This window comes from Dryobates pubescens, chromosome Z (genome assembly GCF_014839835.1).
Source record: "Dryobates pubescens isolate bDryPub1 chromosome Z, bDryPub1.pri, whole genome shotgun sequence".
NCBI classification, from domain to species: Eukaryota; Metazoa; Chordata; class Aves; order Piciformes; family Picidae; genus Dryobates; species Dryobates pubescens.
The window spans coordinates 29,130,276-29,151,658 of NC_071657.1; the positions used below are offsets into that span (position 1 = coordinate 29,130,276).

Consider the following 21,383-nt stretch of genomic DNA (forward strand, 5'->3'; position numbering starts at 1 on the left):
ACAGACACATCATGGCACACTCTCAGTCTCGGCTTCTTGAATGCTATCAATGGGTTACGTGCAAAATACCGTGGAGAGACAAATGGCCTTCCAAAATGTTAATCCAGTGCATTACACATTCTAGAGTTCTTCTTGGTAGTACTTTTAATGCTTCTATGCTTAATTAACAGGAGTGACTTGAACCACCTCTTCTTTCTTTGGATACAGAATTAACAACTGACTCATGCATTAAAAAAAAATAATTTAAAAAATATAGGCATCTGTACTTTCCATGGGTTTCAGTTAGACTTGCAAAACTACAACTGAGAATCACTAGCTTGGTTTTCAGACACACTGAAGTAGAGGATGCTGTAAATATAACTAAGCTGCTAATTTTAGATGCACATCAGTTAATTTATCTCCTCTCCCTATCAAAGAAGAGTGAACAGGAAGGCGACAATGTTACATGTGTAACTCTCTCATGGATATAGCACATATTTAAAAAGCGCTTATGCCCACTATCCTATTAATTTTGGTTGTTATCCGAGCCAAACACTTCTCTTATGAAATCCAAACTAAGTCAAATAGGAGCAAAGTTCAAGTTTCAATATGGAGTTTGAATATATTCAGCTTTTAAGTAACAGCAACAGCTTTTCAAAAAGAAATCCTTTTATAAATCTTTCCCTGAAGAAACAGAGTGTGAGATGTTCTTGACATCCTAGCAAATAACTTCTAACTTGTGGTAGAAAGATTCCTGAAAGGACTTTTACATTCAAAAGACTTTTAAAGATACAGAACAGAGCTAAAGAAATTCTCTACATTCTACTACTTTCTGTTCAAGATCTTTGAGTACAGCCTAAAACTACCACAGGCCTCTGAAAACATGTTCATTATGGGCTTGGTCCCATAAGGTTACTGCATAAAAGAAGTCCTAATGTCAGTGGGCCATCTTGTTTCCTAGCTTTAATTTTACCCAAAGTGGAGTACCAACCCAGCGAGAACCAAACCAAAGCTCAATATGGTTTCAGAGGAAATGAACTGAAGCTTGAGCAGGGGAGATTTAGACTGGATGTTAGGAAGACATTCTTTACAGTGAGGATGGTGAGACACTGGAACAGGGTGCCCAGAGAAAGTGGGGATGCACCCTCCCTGGAGGGTTCATGGACAGGTTGGATGAGGCCTTGAGCAACCTGGTCTAGTGGGATGTGTCCCCATCCATGGCAGGGGGTTTGGAACCAGATGATCTTTAAGGTCCCTCCCAAGCCAAACCATTCCATGAATTTGAGTAAAGATACAGGAACTACTAGTAATTTGCAGGAAGAACTTTAATGGCAAGAGGAAAACTCCCTGCTGACATAACTAACCTTTCCTGCTAAGGGTCTGTTCCTCCTTTTGTTCTCTCTCCTGACAGGAAGAGCTCCAAGAGTCTACCTAACTGTAACAGAGATCCATCCTACTGACTTTAGTGCGATTTTCAGGTGGAATTCTGTTTCTCCCAAGCCACTGAGGTTTTACTATTGACATAAAACCAGAACAGGATCCTGGGAGTGTGGGCAGAATTTTACTGCCTTATTAGAAAAAATAGTGTTTAAGCAAGAGTTTAATCTGTTTCTTATTGAAGTTATAATACTGAATTTGTGACTAAAAAAACCACCTGTACTCTGCATTATCAGAGATAAAATCAGAGATTTTCTCAGCATAATACATAATATTCAAAATGCCTTGTGATGTAAACACACATTTATTTTCAAATACATTCCAGTTTAAAAGCTTACCTTAGAATCAGAGCCTATATTGGTGTTTGTTGTTTTTCTTTCCTTTAAGATTCTCAGAGAGCCATGGTGTAGTAAGTATCTGAGGTCATGGCAAAGCTATGATGTGTTTATTTTGCCAGATTTTAAAAATAGGAAATGCCATCCTGTTTTCACGCTTGGTGTTGTGATGGTATAGTTCCCGTCACATTCCTTTGGAATGAACATGTTTAAGTCCATGACTACATGTGTATTTTTAAAACACTGCAATTTATTGGTGCTGTATTATGTTTTAAACAACACTGTAGTTTATTCTTGAAGCAACTATGTTAGTGCTTTCATGCTTGCTCTTTTCCTATTAATTATAACATCATCAATTGATCAAATGCTATCCATCTTACATTAACTTCTGTTACAACAAAATTCTGGCCGATAGCACACAAATTAAAGTAGCACCTTAACACTACTCCAGCTTGCCCAAATATTCATTACTCTCAGAGCTGGCAGGTTGCTGCCTACATATCATGAAGATCTATATAGTAAAAAATTAATTGCCTTGCCTTGCTTCTAAAAATAGAGTAGGATGTAGAATTTTGATTGCCAGACTTCATTGCACGCAATTTTGCTGCATATGCCAAAAACTATCTTTTTTGCCGTCTTAATTCCTCAACGTTACTAAAATGACTGAAGTTAAAAGATTATGAGATTCACCCCATACTGATGTATTTTGTATTTAAAAAAAAAAAAAAAGCCATAAAAATAGTTCTTGCACAGTATTTATACAGATATACTTAACTCTTGTAAGTGAAAACTACTTAGCATTGTGCTGTTCAATGCATGTGAAAACGTTTTGTCAAAAGAATAGCCAGGTGGAATGGAGAGAGACACTGCAGTTCAGGATTCAGCTGCTTTGGAGGCAGTGCTCAGGGAATGGCTACAAAATTCTCTTGGCTACACATGCATACTGCCTCCCTTACACATGGCTGCTCTCACGGGAGGACAAACTACTACTGGAGGTTCGGCAGTCAGCCCACGTACAAGTCTCATTAGTAATACGTGGCATTCTTGTCACCCCAGACCCTGTGAACTGCTACCAGCCAAGCTAAACTTTACTGGAATTGGTGTGGCAATGGGGCCTCTCGCTTAAGCCGCTTGCCCATAACATCTCGCTGAACCTCCTTCGGTTCTCACCATGCTCCTCACTGCAGGTTGCTCCTCTCTGCCACCAAGGCCATGCTCTCAGAGAACATCCGTTGCACTTTCCATTGCAGTACTTTGGTTTACCTGGGCATTTTCTTCATAGCAAATAACTTAAGATCCTTTGGTTCCACTCCCCACCACCACCCCCTTTGCAGATTTTTGCTACAAACAAGGGCTGCAATAGACGCAAGCTCAGTTACAGTACAAGCACCGTGAGTCAAGATGGTAAATTATTCCATCTGGAGTAACTTCGCTCTGCTCAGGAGCATCTGGGGGAACGCCGCGGTTACTCCTTAGCCGCAGGTCTGCGCTGCCCCCCTGCATGTGCTAAACTCCGCCCCGCAACGTTTCCTTGCGAAGCGCGCTGGGTTCGGTGTGCATAACGCCGCGCCCAGCCCTACACCGGTCTTTCCTACAGACACTCCGCAGCAGCGCCCACGGCAGCGCTCTGCCCAAGCGCTGGCCGACCGCAGCACAACCGCCCCAGACAGCTCGTAACACCCGGGACGCCAGACACGCAAGCCCCCGGGGCCCCACAGGGCAAACGGCCGCACCCCAGCCCTCGCCCTTCCGCGCCTGCCCCTTCCAGCGACAAAAGAAACAAAAACTCGCGATACCTCCACGGCTCTCGCCCTGCCCCGGCTCCTTTAAGAACGAAGTCTCGCCGCGCTGCCCTTTCGCGCGATACCCGTGAGACACCGCTCCCACGCTGTGCCCCTTGTCCCTGCCATGCCCGCTGCGTGGGGGCGGGGCGGGAAACGGGGAAGTGGAGGGCCCGCTTGCCTTAGTGTCTAGGCACCCCGGCGGGGGTGGCAGGAGGGTTGGGTAATGGTGCGGTGGGTTATCGGGATGGTCCTGTCGGGGCCTGCAGAGCCGGGGCGAGTGCATCGTGGGGTCGAGTGACGTTTTCCTTCCCTGGCGGTCTGTGAGGTGCCCGCTGGGTGACGTTCGGCGCCCCCTGGGTTCCCTCTGTCCGTGTTCCTCAGTGCCCTGCCCAGGGCAGCATGCCGCGTCCAGCGAAGGAGTGCGGCTGCTAGATCTTTCCGTGTCCCCTTTCTGTGGCAGCAGGCCCTCAGAGCAGCCGGTGGCTGGCTTCTGGTCTCCCCTGTCCCCGGGTGCCTCCGCCCACACGCTTTGCACGACCAACATTTAAAATGTGTGATGATGTCCCAGGTAAGTATCTTCCGCGTATTTTTCAAGAGCGGTGTTCAGAGGCTTATTCACGTTTACTCTGGTGGAAAATGAGAGCCTTTGTCGAGATGACACGGTGCTTGGCGACCCGCGGGCCGTGCTCCCGCACCTCTGCTGTGGGGAAGCGCAAACCTGAGGGCTGGCACTGCTGTGAGGCCTCACCTAACGGCAAAGCTGAGGAGTTCAATTCTGAGATGCTGGATATAATTTAGAAATATTGAGAAAAAAAGTTTTAATCGGCTCTGTTTATCAGAGTGTACATTTCGAGTTTGTACCTTGCAACAAGTGGGAATGTGTGGTTCAGTAAACTCAAAAGCCCTGCTTTGACATCTTTTGGAAGAAAACATTTTTGGGGCTCTCTTGTTTACCAACTTTGTTGTCAAGCTTTACAATTAAGAAGAGCAAAATGCATGTCCTTTACAGTATTCTTGGAATTTTGCTTTCACAGTCATTTATTGGAATGTGAAAACTTCTTTGCACTCTACATTAAGTGTTCAAAACCTCAACAGTTAGAACACATTCATGATAGTTTTGCCTCTTTTGCAGAGGAGTAGTTGAAAGGAAGTAGCATGTGACAGTAGGCCATTATCGGCATTAGTGACGTTTATAGATTTTTTTCAGCTGTGATAAAAAGGGGTAAATAGAGGCAGGCATATTAAATACTATCTTTCTTCATCGATTGAAAGAGTGCTGTACCCATGCTAAGAAGATAGTACCCTACCTAAGTCATAGCTGTGGTTTAAACCCCAAGAAATTAGTGAATTTGACTAGTTAATGTAGCAATTCTTGCTTTGGCTTGTAGCAAAGTTGTCTTAGTACCATTGCTTTTCTTAGCCTTATTCAGTGCCTTGTTTCTCACTAGGTTTGAAGTTTGGCAATAGTGAAACTTGTCTGGTGTGATTTATTGCACTTTGCACCTGGAACTCTAATTTTGACAAGTCTTAGGCAACTCATTAAGTAAATACTTAGCTGAAAACAAAAGCATCGTCATCTGAAGTCACAGTTTGAATTTGAGAGTCTGTAAACTAGTGTTGCATGTCACTTCAGGTATTACTGTAAATGAAAGTAATTATGGCAAAGCTCTCATTTCAAACTTAGTTTTGCATATTTGACAGTGTACTGTATATATTTTGGGGTTTTTTTAGTCTCACTTCTTGTTTTTGAGAAATTGTTCAAAGACTCACATACTACAGGGAGAAGTTCATGTGCACATTTTTTTGTTGTGTTGATTTGAGCATGTTTGAGATGTTTCTAAACATCAAGACTTTAGTTCTATATGATTTCTTGAATGTCTGTACTCACTCTCAAGACACATTTGAGCTTCAGGTGTCTGAGGAGATCAGCAAGAATGTCTGAAGGTATGTAGCAGTTTATGTACAGCATGAAGGACTGAATTTCTCAAGTAAGGATAAAGGGAGCATTATTGATCTGCAAAATGATGACTCTAATGGAGAGATTGGGGTTTATGATCTTGTTAGTATAAGAAGTAATGGGCTGTGGGATCCAAGTTCACAGTAGGCATTAGAGAACAGACCTGTGAAATTTGTAGTCAGAAGACACCAAATGCAAGAAATCTGAGTGTGTTGAAGGGAGAACGGCGCTACATGGGAGAGGGGTCCACTGAGGTTTGCTAAATAGACAAACTACACCTGCCTGGGGAAATCTATAGCTAAAAAAAATACTTTCAAGGCTGAAGAATTTAAGAGAGGTATTCTGTACACTTGTACAATTTTTGTTGTTCTGGAGGTCAGCTTGCAGCCACTACTGGTTGAAGAATAGTGGGATAAGGGGGATATGGGTGGTTTTGGTTTCTCTTAGTGTACATAATTACATTGGTGTTGTGGTGTGTTTTGTTGGTTGTTTTTGTTTTTAATTAAGTATAGTTGTCGCTGATGTAACTAACATGTTCTGGAGAAAATTCTAGGAGCATGCACTTTGGGGAGGTCCTGAGCACATAAGAAAAATCTATCTTCTCCATGAGTTTTTTGCTCTGAGACATAAAAATGGGGCAAAGTGGAGTTTCTTGCCTTCAGGACTTTTCTTTTTGTTACTTCTGAAAAGTAGCTGGGTTGACATTCCCAGAAAGGTATGAAGTATGAATACATGTTCTGATGCAAGATTCTCTCTGACTTGCTCCTTCCCATAAAAACCATAGGTGCCTCTCACTGCTACGGATAATAACTTTCTCAGTAGTAGCAGAGGTTATTTATTTAATGATTTACTGCTAGTATGATGTGGATTCTTTTGGCTCTGACATGCTGCTGTTCTTTCTCTGATAGCGTCATACATGCCATTTAACTGTCATCTTTGTGCGTGAAATATAAAAATGAGTAGATGAAAATTAAGCAGTTCAGTCATCTCTGCTGTTAATATTTGATATGCTGTATTAAAGCTATAGTGAGACCATGCCCAGGAACAGGTTTGAATAGTTCAAGACTAGGGCTGTGTTGTTGCTGAGTAATTAGTCAATTTGATGAACAGTAAAGGCAAATTATATGCTAGTGTGTGAGCACACTGTTATCTTTGTATATAGATTGCTGGGCTTTTTTAAGCTGTTCCAGATTTTGTTGAGAGAAAGGTGGTCTATTCCTATGTGGTTATAACTACAAAACAATTTACTACAGTGCAATACTAGATTCAGGTAGATGAGATGTTTGTCTGATACAAAAAACCTTTCTGACCAGGTCATATGGTCTGTTAATTGGACACTAAAGCTGCAGACATCAGCACATCAGTGTTTGTCTGTGTGAGGCCACTGCGCAACAACTTAATGTATCAGAATTTGGCACTTCTGTTTTTCATATAGCCTTTCCGATATTCATAAAACAGCAGTTCTTGAGCAAGCTATAATTTTATGTCTCACTCTGGATTTGGTTCTCTGGAGAGTCACAGAATATATTTGGTTGGAAGAGACCTTCAAGATCATTCAGTCCAACCTTTGACCCAGCACTAAAGGATGTCCCTAAGTGCCAGATCCACACACCAGTTAAACACCTCCAGGGATGGTGACTACACTACTCCAGTGTTTGATAAACCTCTGAGTGAAAATGTATTTCCTAATATCCAGCCTAAAACTCCCCTGACATGGCTTGTACCATTTCCTCTAGTCCTGTCACTTTCCACTAAGAGAAGAGGCTGGCCCCTTCTATGCTCCAACCTCCCTTCAGGTAATTGTAGAAAATGATGAGGTCTCCCCTAAGCCTTCTCTTTTCGAGACTGAACAACCCCAGCTCCCTCAGATGCTCCTTGTAGGCCATGTGTTCCAGGCCCTTTATGAGCCTGGACATACTCCAGCACCTCTATATGTTTCTTACAGTGGGAGGCCCAGAAATGAACACTATAGTTGAGGTGTGGCCTCATCAGTGCTGAGTACAGGGCGGTGATCACCTCCCTATTCCTGCTGGCCACAGTGTTTTTAATACAAGCTAGAATGCTGTTGGCCTTATTGGCCACCTGGGCACACTGCTGACTCCAGACAACTATCAACCAATGGCCCCTGGTCCCTCTTCAAGTTGCAGCTTTCTAACTATACATCCCCAAGTCTGTAGCTTAGCATGGAGTTGTAGTGACCTAGGTGGAGGACTGGGCACTTGGCCTTGTTGAACCTCATACAATTAGCCTTGGCCCACCAATCTAACCTGTCCATATCCTGCTGCAAAGCTTCCCCAGTCTCTGGCAGATCGGCCCAGCCACCCAGCTTGGTGTCATCTGCAGATGTACAGAGGGTGCACTCAATACCACCATCCAGGTTGTTAATAAAGATATTAAAGAGGTCATGCCCCAGTACTGAACTCTGGAGGACACCACAGTGACTGGCTGCCAGCTGGTTTTAACTCGGAATTTTTTTAAAGGCACAGCCTAAATTGTCACAGTTCACTACCGCTGTTTGGACCCAGCCAGTTTTTTTTTCCACTGCATAGTGCATTTATCCAAGCCTTGTGCCATGACTTTCTGAAGGAGACTGCTGTTGGAGACAGTGTCAAAGGCTTTACTAAAGTCCATGTAGACAATGTCCACAGCCCTTCCCTCATCCACTAGGCAGGTCACCTTATTGTAAAAGGGTATCAGATTAATTACACAGGACCTGCCTTTCATAAACCCATGCTGACTGGTCCTGATTGCCTGGTTGTCTTATATGTGCCATGTGGTGGCACTCATGATGACCTGCTCCATGGCCTTTCCTGGCATTGAGGTGAGACCAACAGGCCTGTAGTTCCCCAGATCATCCTTCTGGCCCTTCTTATAGACAGGCATCACATTTGCTAGCCTCCAGTCAGCTGGGGCCTTGATTGGTATCCTGATTCTAATGCTACCTTCAGTAAAATCTCATAAGTTACATGCATTTTACAAAGTAAATTTGTATTCAATGTTTTATTAGTGTGACTAAATGAAGTATTTGTAGATCTGTCCAGTTTACCACTATGTGTGTTTGGTCTTTTTTTATTTTTATAGATAATTGGCATACTGGGGAGAAATGCCTTGCCCCTTGTTCTGAAAATGGAAAACTTCATGAAGGAACAATATGCTCTATTGAAAAGGACAAGAATGGAAAAGCATTTGCTGTTGTATCATTCACTGAGTCTGAAGAAAGAAAAATACCAATAACTAAACTTCATAGAGTCAAAGCCAGTAGAGGACCCTGGAAAAGCTTAATATTTGATGATGGTGACCTGGAAAAGCCTTATTTTCCTAACCAAAGTTTTCCATCTCCGGAAGTTGCTTTTAAATTGTCTGACAATGGCGATTTTATCCCATATACAATCAACAGATACCTGCGTGATTATCAAAGAGAAGGAGTCCAGTTTCTCTATGGACACTATGCTAATAAAAGGGGTTGTATTCTTGGAGATGATATGGGCCTTGGAAAGACAATACAGGTATTCTTTTTTATTTTTGCAATGACAGAATGGAATTTTTTGTTAGCAGTGTGTAAATCTTTTTCAGAATAATGTGTTTAAGAAAAATCACTTCAATGCAGTTTGACCTCCCTTTGCTATTGTGGAACTGGAGGAGGCAGAATACAACTGTCCCAGACAGCACCTAGAGCCAGGAGCCATTGCTGATTTATGATTCACTCCTGACAGGCCACAAAACTGGGATGTGGCCTTTTTTAGTGTAAGCATGACTAGTAACAGTAGCTAAAATGTTACAAATCCTTTTATGGTGAATTTACCATCATGATTGGTACCTGTGCATGATGAAAAGTAATTTTCACCCAGTATGCTGGAAATACTTAACAGCTCTTACCTGACTGCTGCTCTTTGAATGCTGTTTTTTATGTTTGGTTAGTTAGTTGATTTGTTTTTCTGTGTTTTGTTTGTTTGCTTGGGTGTTTTGGTTGGTTGGTTGGGTTTGGTTTCCCTGAAAACAAGTAGTTTACTGGGAACAAGGCAAAGTAGGCACATTGACTCCCATCTCTGGAAAAAGTGGTTAGATGCTCTATGTTATTTTTATCACTTTTTTTGGAAATACAACTTGGATTGATGAAAGGACAAAAGTATAGCTAGATTTTTCCATTATGCTTTGAATCAGTGTGGCCCAAAAGGTTTATTTATTTTACTAAAATTAGGGTGGGTTTATGTTTAAAATTCTCTTCAGTCTTTCTGGTTTTAGGTCAACAGCTTGAATCCTGTGATGGCTAGTCTTTGTCCCTCTGTCTTTTCTGCCTCCATGTGTCAAGTTGAAAACTCTTTCCTTCACTGACAAATGCTGGCAGTAGTGTCTGCTGCCCTTCAGTTTAGGAGAATGTCTGGAGACACCCTTCAGTGAAAAGAAGTTTTGTTCTATAGCAAATTTGACCAGAGGAATGAATAAATTGGCAAAACTTTGAACAGAGCATTTAGAGGTGTGTTGTGGATGTGTGTAGCTGCTGCTGATCTGTTAGCAGATGTTTATTAAAACTAAGCATTTTCCATTTATCTTGTGTTTTACCAAGGCTTGGCCATGTCTCTTGGCAGTTTAGGACCTTGGCAGTTATGGAAATTTGTTTCCACTCATAAATGCAAACAATATCACTTAATGTAGAGAGAAACCTTTATATAAGACAGCAGCAAACTGTAGAGGGGAAAATGAAGTTGTCTTGTTGGATACTCAAAAAATCTAAGAGATGCAGAACTGATTCTATAGTCTTCTGGTCACATTTTGACAAAGTGGCAATGTGTTGCTGTGTAGAAATCACCTCTATCACGTCTACTTTAATGAATGTAGAGTTTGCAGTAGAAAGAAAATCTTGTGTATTGTTTATAAAACACAGTATTTAATGTTCATGAAGTTCAGTAAGGGATAGGCAGTTCAGTGGCTGTGAAGTTAAAACCTATTTAAATTGTTTAGAAAAAAATATTATATATGATGGAATAAATATTAAACTTCATTAGGTAACTAACTTAGTCTTAATGAAAACTTGCCTTATGCTTGTTAGTTGGCTGATTCTTACTGGGTTTGAATTAGAGGATGACTTATGAGGTAAATGCTTTTCTAGCAAACTCTTGCATTTCAGCGTTCTTTGTACTTCTGAACTGATTTTTGCTTAAATTGGCCTGCTATTGTTACAAATTTGATGTGTAATTTTTCCAAAAAAGGAGGATCTGGAAGACACAGAGAGATCCTATGTTCACTTAAATTATATTCTTATTCTCAAATGGATTTTAAAAAGAGAAAGCTAAACAACATGTGCAAATTTAGAATTCCTCTTAGGCGCAGTTTGTATGACATATTACATGGTAAAAAGTTTGGGTTTTTTTCTTCTATATATCTTTTTCCTGTCCTGTGGCCCTGTATGTGATGGTTTGCTCTCTTCTCTGCTCATCTACAGTTTCTATTCTCAGATATTTTTCCTGCACTCCTGGCTGGCTCTTTTCCTCCCATTCTTAGAGGGAGGAAACTGGAAATTTCCTCATTTTCAGTAATCAAAAGGTTTTACTTCTGCCCTACTGTGAGGGCTAAAGGAAAAGTGGCTGGAGCTGGCTGCTCTGACTGAAGCTGGCCTGTTGAGTTTTCAAAACAAAGGCACCTCTCTGATGACACATCTATCCCTTACTGTTGCTTAGCCCTATGGATACCATTTAGCCTGGGTGCATTTTATGGATTTGCATGTTCTGGCCAGATACCTCTGTGTTGTCTTCTTGTTTTGGATTACTACTGGAGCACCTTGGAATAGTCTGTGCTGGGATATTTGTCCTTGCTGTGGTAATAAGTGTCTCCTCATAATGGAAGGGAAATTGCCTTGACTGATTTGAGGCAAATGAGAGAATCATAAACACAAAAGAAAGAACTGATTTTGAAGCTAAAAACAGGAATTGGAAGGAATGGAATGTAAATAAAATGATGTGTTGGTAAAAATCTAACCTAGTTTAAACCTCTTCATCCTTTTGCAGAAGTAGTGCTGAGAGTATCGTTGGTGGGTTTGTGTTTTCTCATCTAAGATTCAAATATCCATCTGAAAATGGAGAATAATTGCAATGCCTCTTCTCTATTTTTTTCCTGGCTCATCCATAAACTCTTCTGCATTTTTGAGACTTTTGTTCTTAGAGGATGAAACAGTGTAACTGATCAAGTAATTGCTTTTACCATGAATTCAAGGTTCTTCAAGGAAAGGGGTTTCCATTTTAGAAGTGGGGATTTATTAGAACAAACAAACAAAAAACCTAAACAAAAAATTCCAATCCTCCTAAAACCCCACCTTAGTAAATCCCATCCAGGATTTTATCCTAAATACTTATTTTCAATGGAAATCACTCAAATTTCTGTTGGCATTTTTGAATATAATCACTAAGAATTGTTTCCTTTCTCAAGGTAATTTCATTTCTGGCTGCAGTGTTGCACAAAAAGGGAACACGTGAGGATATTGAAAATAATATGCCAGCATTTCTACTGAGGACAATGAAAAAAGAATTGAAGGGTAACCCCAAGAAGGTACAGCTTTTAGTGGTGCAAGTTCATGGATTTTGGTAAAAGGCAGTACTTGGACTTTTTCTGTTTGTTTGCTTTAGGAGTTTATGTATCTTTGTCTTTAAAAATTCAGCTACTTCAATTCATGATTCCTGGTGGTGTTAAGAGGGTCTTCAGTTTTCGGACTGCCATACTGCATTGTCCAGCCTTTCTTGCCTCATCTGCTGATACTGTTGATCTACACTAACATAAAATATTCTGAAATATCTGGATGAAATCTGTGACTAGAGTACTTTGAAAAGTCCATGTCGCCAAGTAGTGTGATTGCAGATATTTTCTTGCATGACTGTCAAATACCAGAAGTATGATAATCCACATAATCAAATGCAGTTGCAGAAAATAAAGTTACATATAAAAGTTGTGTGCATATGAGAGAAATCCAAAGATCATCTTAATTTTGCCCATCACAGGACTCATGTGAGTTCTCTTTTCCATTATTTTATTGGAATAATTATAATATTTCACTGGTAGAATGATTCATGTGGCTATAGCTCTTTTCAATAATGGATGTAAGTTCCTTAGGAAATACAGGCAGACAAGAAGAGGTGAAGAGCATGTCTGAAAAAGACAGAAATGACTCCTAATGGGAAAAAGAGAAGCAGAATTTAACTTTAATGGCCAGATCTGAATTCAGTATTGTCCCTGCTTTCACTGTATAATGGTTTGAATCAGAACCAAATGGGTCAGACTGAACCAGCAGGTTGACCTCTATTTTCCCAAAACAAAAGTGAAGGAAAAGTAATACACAGAAATTTGGGATTGGGAAAAAAAAAAAAAAGTCGGATAAGGATAGAGTTTACTAATCAAAATCAGATAAACATAGTACAAAATACATAACTACCTTAGCCTAATAGCAGGAGCCAAAAACATAAGCCAGAAAACTACTCTCCCATCCCTCATCGTCCCACTGCCATCCCAGCAGAAAAGACCAAAACCAAATAAACCCAGAAGCAGAAACCAGAACAGGAAACCTCCCTGTTACAATCTGAACTTCAAGCCACATAATATTCTGCTCCAGCCAGTACTTTCATTTTTGAGGTTGACATGACGGCAGCATGGTACGAATAACAGCAACAGGTCCAACTCAGTCCAACTCAGTCCATGACACACTGGAAAGTTGGCCTTGAAACTTCCTGAGATCCCTTCCCCCCTCACAGATTATTCTATGATATTTGCTGAGTTGTATGAGCTGTGTTAGCTTTTTAAACCCTTTTCAGGTCCTTATGTTGTGAAGTCATATGATGACTAGACTTGGGGATTGGTAGAAGATGCTTACCCTCTTAATCTTTTTGTTTTCTTATGGTGTACAGATGCTATAAGAAAGCAAAGTGGTACTATCTCCTGGCATATTTCAGTAGGTAGAGTAAAATTTGAGTAGGTAGCACTATTTTGTTATTTTTTGTAGTCTTACTGTATTTTTCTTCTGTACAATATCCTGAGTAAACTGATTGCTATTGAATTACAGATATTTTCTATACTGTGCTTTGAAGTGACAGAATTAGGTAGTTCAGATTGTTCAAAGCAGTAAAATAAGTCTCCACATACTGACTTTTCTTTTTGAGAAAGTGCTATGTTGTACTTTTTTCCAGTAATACTGTAATATCTATTCATTTTCAGACTTTCCTCATAGTGGCCCCTCTTTCAGTGCTGTACAACTGGAAGGATGAATTAGACACTTGGGGGTACTTTAAGATCTGTATCTTACATGGCAATAAAAAAGATTATGACTTAAGTCGCATCAAGCAAGGGAAATGTGAAATTGCCCTTACAACGTATGAGATACTTCGCCTGTATTTAGATGAACTTAACAGGTAATAATTTAAATGTGCTTTTCTGCATGCAGAATTCTAACTGTCTAATACTGTATAGTCCTACTGTGTAATATATTCACTGTTAAATACAATGACTCAGTGTGCTGGAGAGGTGAGTCCCATTTAGTGATCTTGGGGAAGTTTGCACCATTCTGTCTTTGTAGTGGAATTCTTGGAGAAGTGTTTGAATAGTTTTCATAAGGCTAATCTTTGCTGTTAGCCTGTTCATGAAGTCTTCCCCACAAGATACAGGAATTGCCTGCCTGAAAACCAGTGGTAACTAAAAGAGAAGAGATTTTTGTCTTTCATTACAATGAAAGGAAGAAAAAAAAAGGCAAAAGGAAAAACAAAAAAATATAGGACGGGGTGGGGGGTGGGGAGGCATATTGAGCAGATGTTCAAAAGATATTTTCCTTGTTATTTGCATTTTTTACTAGATTGATGAAGTTCTTGACTCCTAGAAACTTTTAGATACAAAATGTGTATGTGTCTGTTCATAGTTCTAAGTACCTCATGGAATTCACAGAATCAAGTTATTTTGGACAGCAAATTGTATTAGAAATCCTCCTTTATTTGCTCCCTAGCTGTCAGCATTGTCAAACTAGGAGTCTTGCCTTTCCTTTGGCTATGCTCAGGAGTACATAGCCTCTCTCTCATCTGATCCTAGTGTATTCATTATGTAATATTGGAAATAGTGTACAAGTTGTGTGAATAGCTAGTGATAGCAGCTGCCTGCCCTTAGCACCTGGTGTTGTCAGTGGATCTTGTAATTTCATTTGTTGGGAAAGGTCCAGGCAACAGAGTATGTCATAATGCTTTTGTTTTACCATCACCAAAACTACCAGATCTCCATCTCTCTCTGCTCAGGTCTCAAAAAGAAGTGCAGATAGGATAAGACTAAAGGAATTGTATTAGCAGTACCATTGCTGTTGTCTTTGTGAGGAGCATTTTAGGCTTGATCTTTGAATAAACTAAGGTCAGGAAATAGGTGCATGTGCAGAGCAGATCTGATGTGTGACAGACTGCTTGCAAATACATTGCTTCAGCATATGTATTTGGCAGACTTTCTGCCGAGCATCTGACTGGTTGAACCTGTGATCTTGACACTGGAAGAAGCTTTGTGTCTTGCTTAGACAGAATGGTGGATCAGCCTTAAAAGAAGGCTCATCAAAATAGTTTTAGACTTAAATAGCTAGTTATCACTAATAAGAATGCATAGGGTTAGTTATGCATATAAATCATGATAATTAGAGATTAAGTTGGAGTTAGTATATGCTTACCTGTTAGGTATTTTTAGCAGATTTTAGACATGTAAGGAACTCTAATAAGAATAAATGTATTTAGCAGACATCAGAAACTGCTGAAAGATCAGACTTCAGATTAGTGAGCTATATGCAGCCTGCTCAGGAGGGAGTTTTCCTTCTAAACATGTCTGTTAACAGCTTTTGGTTATTTGAAGAATCATCAAAGTGGAAGTGATTTTGTAAAGCTAATAAATATTTTCATAGGGACTTCGTAACTTAAATTAGTATCACATTATACAGGTCTTTCTATCTCCAGGTTTATGCTTGAACTGCCTGTAAAATATTTTTCAGTCTGCTCTTCTTGATACATCCTCCTAGTCAAAAATTCAGGAAATACTGAAACTCCTTTGCCATATGTTTGTCATATAGATATTACAGAAGGTGTTGCTTTCATGTGCAGATTGAAATGCTTTCAGTCTCTTAGTTACACTGGATAGGTTTTGTTGGGAAAATGGAGCATATCTGTGTTAATAATGTTTCAATAGTTTACCCTCAGAGATTTATTTAATTTTTCTAAAACTTGCTTATAAGAGTCAGAGAGTTGTGTCTTTAACCACAGCTAATTGTGTGGCTGACTTAACTTGTATGTGTATGTGCAACGACAGGCTAAGTAGGTTCTGTTAATACTGTATTTCTGGTTGATCTGCAGTGTAGAATGGTCTGCTGTGATAGTGGATGAAGCACACCGAATCAAGAATCCAAAGGCTCAAGTAACTCAAACCATGAAGTCATTAAAATGCAATGTTCGCATAGGTCTTACTGGAACCATTCTGCAAAACAATATGAAGGAGCTTTGGTGTGTTATGGACTGGTAAATAATTTTATTTTTTTTTTAAATGATTAAACACCACTATGTGTTAACCATGCAGTAGGACTGGAGTAGAGCTGAATGATATCAATCCATCTCCGACAATGTCAAACAACAGCAACAAAACATAGCCCTCTCTACTCACAAAACCCCAGTGTATTGTATGAATGAGAGTATGGGTTTTTTGCCAATATATCTGTGGAAATAAGCTCCTGGTATGAATGTTGCAGCTGTTTAATATGTTTGAAGCTCCTGCTATCTGGATTCTTTGGGGGAATTTGGGAAGCAATTAAAATTATTTCCTTTTCTTCGCCCCCCCCATCCCCCCCATGTTTAGTTTTCTAAGAATAGTCATCTTTTCTTCTTCTTCTGTCCCCTGCACAGTAGATAGAGAATTGTTACACAGTTGGTGTAATGTTGCGTTGCACAACAATATTGTGCCTTTGCTCTGTCCCATGTGTGCAGGTCATTTTGACTTAACTGGAAAAGGAAACTAGTAATATTTTTTTTGTTTTTCAAAATGCATAAGTTTGCATATATTTGCAAAGCAGCAGTTTTGTCCAGGAAGAACTTTTAATGCAGAGGGAGAGATGGAACTTACCTGAGATACAAATGTAAGTGTAGAAGACTTGCTAGGAATGCTTTTTCAGAGGACGAACAAAGCAAAAATACCTAAATATGATACACAGACCGAATCAAAGTATCAGGAAATAAATACTTACCCTTAATGTAATACTGTTAATGTAAGCTTAATGTTCTATTCTGACCTTCATAACTGTGCTCATGTTGTTAATATACTTTTTGAAAATGTCCTGCTGCTAAATTATAAAATGATTACTAAGTTATGTTTTCTGTTGAATTTCTTAATATTGCATTTAGTAAATTGTCATATCAGCATAACCTGTTTTTAATAAAAGCAGTAAAAAATGAAAACATGACTGCTAAGGTTCCAAGGGTCCTGGACAGTAGCAGCCCTGAGGCAGTAATAGCTTTAGAAGTTCTACCTGTTTGTGATGCCTGTTGTTCTGCTGAGCTTTTGTTTTTCTGGAATGTCAACTCTTTTCCTAAGGGGAATCACTTAATATTTGAGTGTCACAGAAAGCAAATTAAAAAAATAGCATGTCTGGAAGTAGTATATGTTTCTATTTTTATATGCAATTTTTATTCATTTATCTAATGATTGTTAATTTAAGATCTCTTCCTGTTAGCTGGAAAAATTTATAGTGTACTTTTAATCAATAGCAAAAAGATAGACTGCCTTGGACTAAATAAAACATTGTTGTTCCTTCATATATACCTCCCTTTGTTTTTTCACAGGGCTGTACCAGGACTTTTGGGTAGCAGAGGACATTTCAAGAAGAAATTTTCTGATCCAGTGGAGCATGGCCAGAGGCACACTGCAACTAAAAGGGAGCTAGCAACGTGTCGTAAGGCCATGGTGAAGCTAGCCAGAAAAATGTGTGGCTCATTCCTGAGACGTACCAAAGACCTTATCAGTGATCAATTGCCAAAAAAGGAAGACCGAGTAAGACTACCTGCACATTTCAAATACAGTGCTAATGTGATAATGATTTTCTCTTCTCTTTTCTTCTTCTTTTTTTTTTTTTTGTTTTGTTTTGTTCTTGGTTTTTGGTTTGTGGTTTGTTTTTTTTTTTTTTTTGTGTGTGTGCACATATTCTGTCTTTCATCGTGCCTGTAGTAGATTGTGATTTTCTTTTGGGTTTATGAATTTAAGAGGAATCCGAAGGCTTGGAAAAAATGCACACGAAGTAGGGTGCTTGTTCACATAATTATTAGGATTGGATGTTGAACTGGAGTTAGGCATAGAAATGCTTGGCTAGACTTCTGTCTAGGGTTGGTGTGCACTTTTGTACTTACCTGTGCAAAGCCAAGACACTATATGTAAATCTTTTGAAATTCTGTGTAGGACTTTTGAGTTTGAAACATGACACTTTGTGAAAATAACAGCGTGCTTTTAATTTTTAACTCACTCATTTTTGACAACTAAAGAATACAAACCCCCCAGACTAAAATCTGATTGTAGACAGGTGTTTAATCCTGTTCATCTAATGCTATTGTAAACATTATATGAAGTGATAATACTTTATGACTATAGCTAAGAGTTTTGATAAGTTCTTATATTTATTTATGCTTTTCTTCTAAGTGTACAAATACATTAGTTTACAGTTTGGGGGAGGTTGTTTTGTTGGTAGTGGTTTTTATTCTGTTATTTATTCTTCATCCTTAGCATATAATAATGTCATCTAAAGTATCTTCTGAAGGAAAGATTATCACAAACGTCTGTCAGTTGCTTTTCTAAATGTAGCAGGTTTTATTCTTTTCATTCATGTGAGTAAATGTTCAAGTTACTGCTGTATTATGATAGCTCAGCATGGTGCTGCTGCTGTGTGGGTGGCCTAACTTAGGGAATGATCTTGGGATTTCTGTCTCCTGCTGTTTAAGACTAAAGATGTCACAAGAGATGCCACCCGTGCTCTCTAAGAAGTTTTGGCCATACCACTGTGTAGATCCTTGCCTTCTCATTGTTTATTCTGTCTGTCCTGTCTGTGGTAGTGCCCTACAACAGCTACACCTCAAAAGAGGAAAGAAAGGGCAAATTAAGCAAATTGCAAAACAGAGGGGAATCCATAATTACAATCATGTGTTTATTTCTCCCCCTTTACCCTCCTCCCATACATCCACAAAAGCCATTACTGAGAGGTTCATAGAAACATGAGATCAGGTTATTGTAGCTTGACGTTGATACTCCTTGTAGATTTTTTGAAGGGGGTATGTACCTTTTTATTAAAATTTCATGCTGTTTTGGTGGCAAGATACACATTTATTTTTTCATTTGGTGATAGAATAATTTCCTGTAACTATTTGAGCAAATGTATTTTTGTTTTGTTCTTTATTTTCAGTGTTCCATGTTCTAGGTTTTCTGATGCTGTGCTTTTTTGTTTTCATGGTGTGCTGTGCATAATTGTAGTGGGTTTGGGCTTCTCTTTGACAGATCGTGTACTGTTCCCTGACTGAATTCCAGAAAGCAGTGTACCAGGCTGTGCTGGACACAGAGGATGTAAGCTTAATATTAGGAGCGGGAGAGCCCTGTAGTTGCAACAGTGGATGTAAAAGGAAGAACTGTTGTTACAAAGTAAGAACTTGCACTGCTACAATGTTAGAACACGTCCTTTCTAGTTCTGTAGAGAAACTCTTCCCGTGCAGAAGGGGAACGTGGTGGTAGGCCATCTATTTGGGAAGTCTCAACTGGAAACCTGGGTTTGCTGTATCACAAGCATGAATGGAGCTGGGATTATAGCAGAGCTGCTTTGCACATCCTCAGCTGGTGGTTGTTGTTTGTACACTAAATTGTGGATGTATCGTGTTAAGTACAATTGTGATATAATGAATTTTGGCAAGGGATGTTCTGATGTGTCAGGCCTGCTGCTCCCATGTGCCTCAGGCAGTCTGTGCAGAAGATGCAAATCACATGCATCCTGAACCCTGCAGGTTGTCTGGGCTTTGCTTGTGTTATAACTGTGGTTGGGTTGTGTCTTTCTATGTCACTAAACATATTTTACTTTGCTACATTGAAGGGAGAACTGGCAGTAGGCATGGAGCACAGGCAGAGTTTTATGCACTAGTAACAGCTTTGCATATTTCTTCTCTTTTCTAGACTTTTTTAACACTCAAGTCTAGTTTTGTGTTTGCTTTTCCTGTATCACTCAGTAGGCTCAGGTTAAGCATATAAATATTATAAGTATTTACATGCATATGTCTTATACTTATTTCTCTCTATTTTTCTTCTAGCCTGTTTATGTTCTTATGTTCTTGGGTTTTTGTTTTGTTGGGTTTTTTTCCCCCTCATGTAATGCAGCCTATTCACTCTTCTGCATCTTGCTTTAAAATCAGTCCCCCTATCAGCCTGTTTAATGTTCCACAGATACTAGTGTTAGTTCTTTTGCAGACTTCAGTTTCTGCTGATATTTATAGAAAAAGTAAAATGCTGATGAACTTCACCCACAAAGAGCAGTAGGCAGGCCTGCAGATACTTAAGCTCTCTTACGAACTGTCTTATTCCAAAGTTAACTGTGAAATTTAGTAACTTGAGAAGGAAAAGGGAAGCAAATATTGATCAAATCAGGCAACCATAACCAAAAAAAACTAGCTGATGCTGTGTTGTAGAATGTTTGAAGTTTGAAGTTCAATAAGGGCAAGTGCAGGGTCCTGCATCTGGGGAGGCATAACAATAGGCACCAGTAAAGGCTGCCCTGCTGGAAAGCAGCTCCATGGAGAAAGACCTGGAGTCCTAGTGGACAGCAAGTTCTCCATGGGACAGCAATGTGCCTTTGTGGCCAAGACAGCCAATGGTATCCTGGGGTGCATCAAGAAAAGTGTGTCCAGCAGGTCTAGGGAGGTTCTTCTCCCCTTCTACTCTGTCCTGGTGAGACCATGCCTGGCATACTGTGCCCAGTCTTGGGCTCCTCAGTTAAAGGGAGGGATCTGCTGAAGAGAATCCAATGGAGAGCCACAAGGAAGATTAAGGGACTTGAGCACCTTCCCTATGAAGAGAGTCTGAGAGACCTGGGGCTGTTTAGTCTTGAGAAGAGAGGACTGAGAGGGGATCTCATCAATGTCTATAAATATCTGAGGGGTGGGTGTCAAGTGGAGGGGGACAATCTCTTTTCCAGTGGTGCACAATAATGATACAAGGAGCAATGGGTACAAGCTTGAACATGAGAAATTTCTTTACAGTGAGGGTGACAGAGCACTGGAACAGGCTGCCCAAAGTTGTGTGGTCTCCTTCTTTGGACACATTCAAAACCTGTCCGGATGCATTCCTGTGCGGACTACCCTAGATGATCTTGCTTTGGCTGCAGGGTTGGACTTGATCTCTGGAGGTCCCTTCCAACCTCTAATATATTGTGATACTGTGGTACTGTGATGTTACTTGAATTGTTTGTAAAACTTCATTAGTTTTTAGAATTAGTGGTTGTAGAGTAAGAAGTCATTCACAGTATCACAGTATCGCCAAGGTTGGAAGAGATCATCAAGTCCAGCCTGTCACCACAGACCTCATGACTAGACCATGGCACCAAGTGCTACGTCCAATCCCCTCTTGAACACCTCCAGGGATAGTGACTCCACCACCTCCCTGGGCAGCCCATTCCAATGGCTAACAACTCTCCCAGTGAAGAACTTTCTCCTCACCTTGAGCCTAAACTTCCCCTGGTGCACTCTGGTTTGTTTTACATTGAGATTATTTGTGAAGTTAATGTCTTTTTGTCTGCTAAGGAATTCTTACTTCTAAGTGTCCTGGGTTTGGCTGTGATAGAATTAAATTTTTGGTTGGGGTGTTTTGTGTTTTCCTCACAAGAAGCTGGGAGGTGTC

At 40.0% G+C, this 21,383-nt stretch overlaps 1 protein-coding gene across 1 annotated transcript in view; it reads left to right on the forward strand.

Moving 5' to 3' along the window:
• Positions 1–3,886: 3,886 nt before the first annotated feature.
• Positions 3,887–21,383, forward strand: part of ERCC6L2 (ERCC excision repair 6 like 2) — a 33,985-nt gene continuing 16,488 nt past the window's right edge. Inside the window, exons 1-7 of the mRNA XM_009898884.2 lie at positions 3,887–4,103; positions 8,574–8,998; positions 11,913–12,032; positions 13,686–13,879; positions 15,833–15,994; positions 17,309–17,516; positions 19,005–19,145. Coding sequence (XP_009897186.2) covers positions 4,085–4,103; positions 8,574–8,998; positions 11,913–12,032; positions 13,686–13,879; positions 15,833–15,994; positions 17,309–17,516; positions 19,005–19,145 — 1,269 coding nt within the window. The 5' untranslated portion in view covers positions 3,887–4,084. The remainder of the gene's footprint in view (positions 4,104–8,573; positions 8,999–11,912; positions 12,033–13,685; positions 13,880–15,832; positions 15,995–17,308; positions 17,517–19,004; positions 19,146–21,383) is intronic.